The following is a 3,403-nucleotide window of genomic DNA, read 5'->3' on the forward strand; positions in this document are numbered from 1 at the left end:
ATATTAAGCCAGACGAAGATTTCGTTGTTGCATGTGCCTCGTTGGAAGAAGATTTAAGGTCAGTAATAATCAGTAGTAGAGATGGTCGGGTACGGGTATTTTTACCCGAAACCCGTACCCGACCCGTACCCGACGGGTTCGGGTCGGGTTTCGGGTAACGCCAAAAAATATTCTACGGGTTCGGGTCGGGTACGGGTAATTAAAAAACCAAGGCTTCGGGTTCGGGTCGGGTACGGGTTTGAAAAATTCTCAATTGGTCGGGTACGGGTAATTTAATTTTCGTGCATTGTGAGAATTTAATTTTTATCATTTCAAGCCTGGGTGTTTTCTTAATGTCGATAATCGGTAAGATCGGAGAGAAAATCGCCCATCATCACTCAACGAGAGATCGCCCAATACCTATTCTGACAGTTGTCGGCAGTCTATGCACCAAGGGAATGACATCATGCTGTCGCTTTTTAATGTTAGATTGAATAGTTCTTCCTGCAACGGTTTTGATTTAAATGGAATTTTTGTCGGGCTTTTTTCATCACTGTCAGGAAAACCGCGGCATTGCATTGCACAGTGGGGCGACTTAATACAAATGCTTGCCAAGTAAAAAAAAGTGTCGATAAATACGACAAAAATATGGTATATACTTAATTTTGGGGTGCTGAACACAAATCTCCATTCCACTTTTTATTTGAAGACGTCCATAAAGCACGTGACTTAATTTTTCATGATTTTTTAGCACTTTTCACTTTTTTATTAAACAGAATTATATGATCTTTAACCACAAGCAACGCCACAGGGCGTCCTCTTTACAAAAACAGCTTACGTAGTTTTTGCACAACTCCTCAAATCAACCAAATTTCGCAAAAAAAAAATTTTTATAAAAATTAAAACAATATTATATATTATAATAGGTAATAAAAACTAACTACAAATCAATTTTTTCTTCGAGGCCAAAAAAAAAATCTAGCTATCATTGAAGCTGCAGAGCGTTTCAAAGTAATGATATTTTTTTTTAAATATGTCAAAAAACGTCAGTATGCCAAGTTTTGAAAAGTTATAAAAAAATCAAATTTTATGATATTGCACCCAAATTTTGGACTTAAGCACTTAAATGTTTATTTATTTATTTATTTATTTATTTATTTAATATCTGTTTTTTACAGATTTTTAGAATTTATCAATGACACCGAATCTATACTCAAAATTACAGGTTTTTGGCAAATGCAGTGAATTATCAAATTTTTCTCAAGTTATAAACTATATTAATTTTGGCCTTTTAAAATTCGTTTGACCCTTTAATGTGTTTATAAAACTCGTCGTTTATTTTAAACTTTACCAGACATGCACTTTTCATAGTGGACCGATTCCTTATAGTGGACCACCCGCCTGAAACTCTGGGTTCATCATCATTCGTTCACACGCACACTCGGTTCTAGCCTGGCTCCGGCCATCATTTCGAGAAACCACATATGACAATCAGTGCATAAAATGTACGAGGTACCCAGGCATGTTGAAATAAAAAATAAAAAAAAAACCAGGACGGGTCGGGTACGGATCGGGTACCGGCAATTTCGGCGTTTTTTTCTATCGGGTACGGGTCGGGTACGGGTAGTTAGAATAGATATTTTTCGAGTTCGGGTCGGGTACGGGTATTTTAAACAAACCAGACTACGGGTTCGGGTCGGGTACGGGTTTGAAAATTTTCGATGAGTCGGGTACGGGTAACAAATTTCCCATACCCGACCATCTCTAGTCAGTAGCACTAAAAACTTACCTCTCAGTTTTAGCATGGTAGAAGAAGCCACGAAATGCGATCCGACTCTTAGTAAACTATATCGATTCGTGAGCGATGGTTGGCCTAAGGAGCGAACGGATGTCAACGATTGGGAGATGCAACGCTATTTTGACCGCCAAGAAGCTCTCTCAATTGTGCAAGGCTGTGTTATGTTTGGAGACCGTTTAATTATCCCAGCACAGTATAGAAAGCGATGCATTATCCAATTGCATAAAGGTCATCCAGGTGCACAACGGATGAAAGCCATTGCACGCAGCTTCGTCTTTTGGCCAGGCTTAGACGAACAAATAGTCGACTTTGTAAAGGCTTGTCACCAATGTGCATTAGCAGCGCGTTCGCCACCAAAGGCAGAGCCACAATCATGGCCCAAATCGACAGCTCCATGGCAAAGGATTCACATCGACTATGCCGGTCCTTTGGAAGGAGAATACTACTTAATCGTTGTTGATTCAAACACTAAATGGCCGGAAATTTTCCCAACGAAACTGATAACAACGAAGGTAACACTCAGCTTGCTTCAAGATTTATTCGCCAACAAAGGAATACCAGAGATTCTTGTGTCGGACAACGGCACGCAGTTCAAAAGTTGGGAATTTGAGGAATTTTGTTGCCAGAACGGCATCAGGCACATAACGACAGCACCTTTCCACCCACAATCGAATGGCCAGGCCGAACGGTTCGTGGATACATTCAAACGAGCCATCCGAAAAATCCAGGAAGGGAAAGGTACGATCAAGCAGGCTTTAAATACGTTTCTTCTCACTTACCGAACAACTCCGAATCCAAATGTGCCAGATGGCAAGTCACCAGCAGAAGCTATGTACGGCAGACCGATAAGAACTTCACTCGAATTGCTGCGACCGCCCCGTAGATCAGTACCACAACCAGTGTCAGAATCGCCTGCCTTGCGAACCTTTAATAAGGAAGATAAGGTTTTCGCTAAAGTGTATGCGAGTAATAAGTGGACTTGGGTGCCCGGAGTCATAATGGAAAAACTTAGCAGAGTAATGTATAACGTCTGGGTCAACAATAGTAAAATGATTCGCTCGCACATTAATCAGCTTAAAAGTAGGTCTTCGTTCGCAGCTCAACAGCCGTCAACTAAGTCGCAAAAAATTCCGCTCGAGATTTTGCTTAATGAGTGGAACCTTGCTACTGCTGCGTCGATGCCAGAACCTGCCTCCTCTGCGCCGGTGAACGATGAGCCAGTGCTCGTCCCAGAGCCAGCCACCCTCCTCCATCGCCATCCTCATCATCGTCCACATCATCGGATTTCCAGTCAGCAGCTGAGACTTCACCTGTAGTTCCTCTTCCCAGGCGTTCTTCTCGACTTCGAAGACCGCCGCAGTGGTACCAGGGACACCACAGGTATTAAAGAGGGAGATGTTGGGGCAACTGACCACCCTATGGGGATTCACCACTTGGGCTCGCCGTTGACAGTGAGTCTGTTAAGCGGATGTACGCACTCGTGCCAACTGAGAGTGATAAGTTGTCATTCGGGTATCCGACGAGAGACTGAACACACATATTTTTATAATACGCTATTAAATTCGTTTGTACTGTTCTTATTGTTTAACTTTTATTTTATCATCTCGCCTTAACAGTACGACACTT

At 41.9% G+C, this 3,403-nt stretch overlaps 1 protein-coding gene across 1 annotated transcript; it reads left to right on the forward strand.

The window, feature by feature from the left end:
• The first annotated feature begins 1,782 nt into the window (after window positions 1-1,782).
• On the forward strand, window positions 1,783-3,093 carry LOC129717182 (uncharacterized protein K02A2.6-like). The gene has a single exon (XM_055667029.1). It carries the CDS (start codon window positions 1,783-1,785, stop codon window positions 3,091-3,093), a length of 1,311 nt encoding a protein of 436 aa, XP_055523004.1.
• The last annotated feature ends 310 nt before the right edge of the window (window positions 3,094-3,403 follow it).

This window comes from Wyeomyia smithii, chromosome 1 (assembly GCF_029784165.1).
Source record: "Wyeomyia smithii strain HCP4-BCI-WySm-NY-G18 chromosome 1, ASM2978416v1, whole genome shotgun sequence".
Classification (NCBI taxonomy): Eukaryota; Metazoa; Arthropoda; class Insecta; order Diptera; family Culicidae; genus Wyeomyia; species Wyeomyia smithii.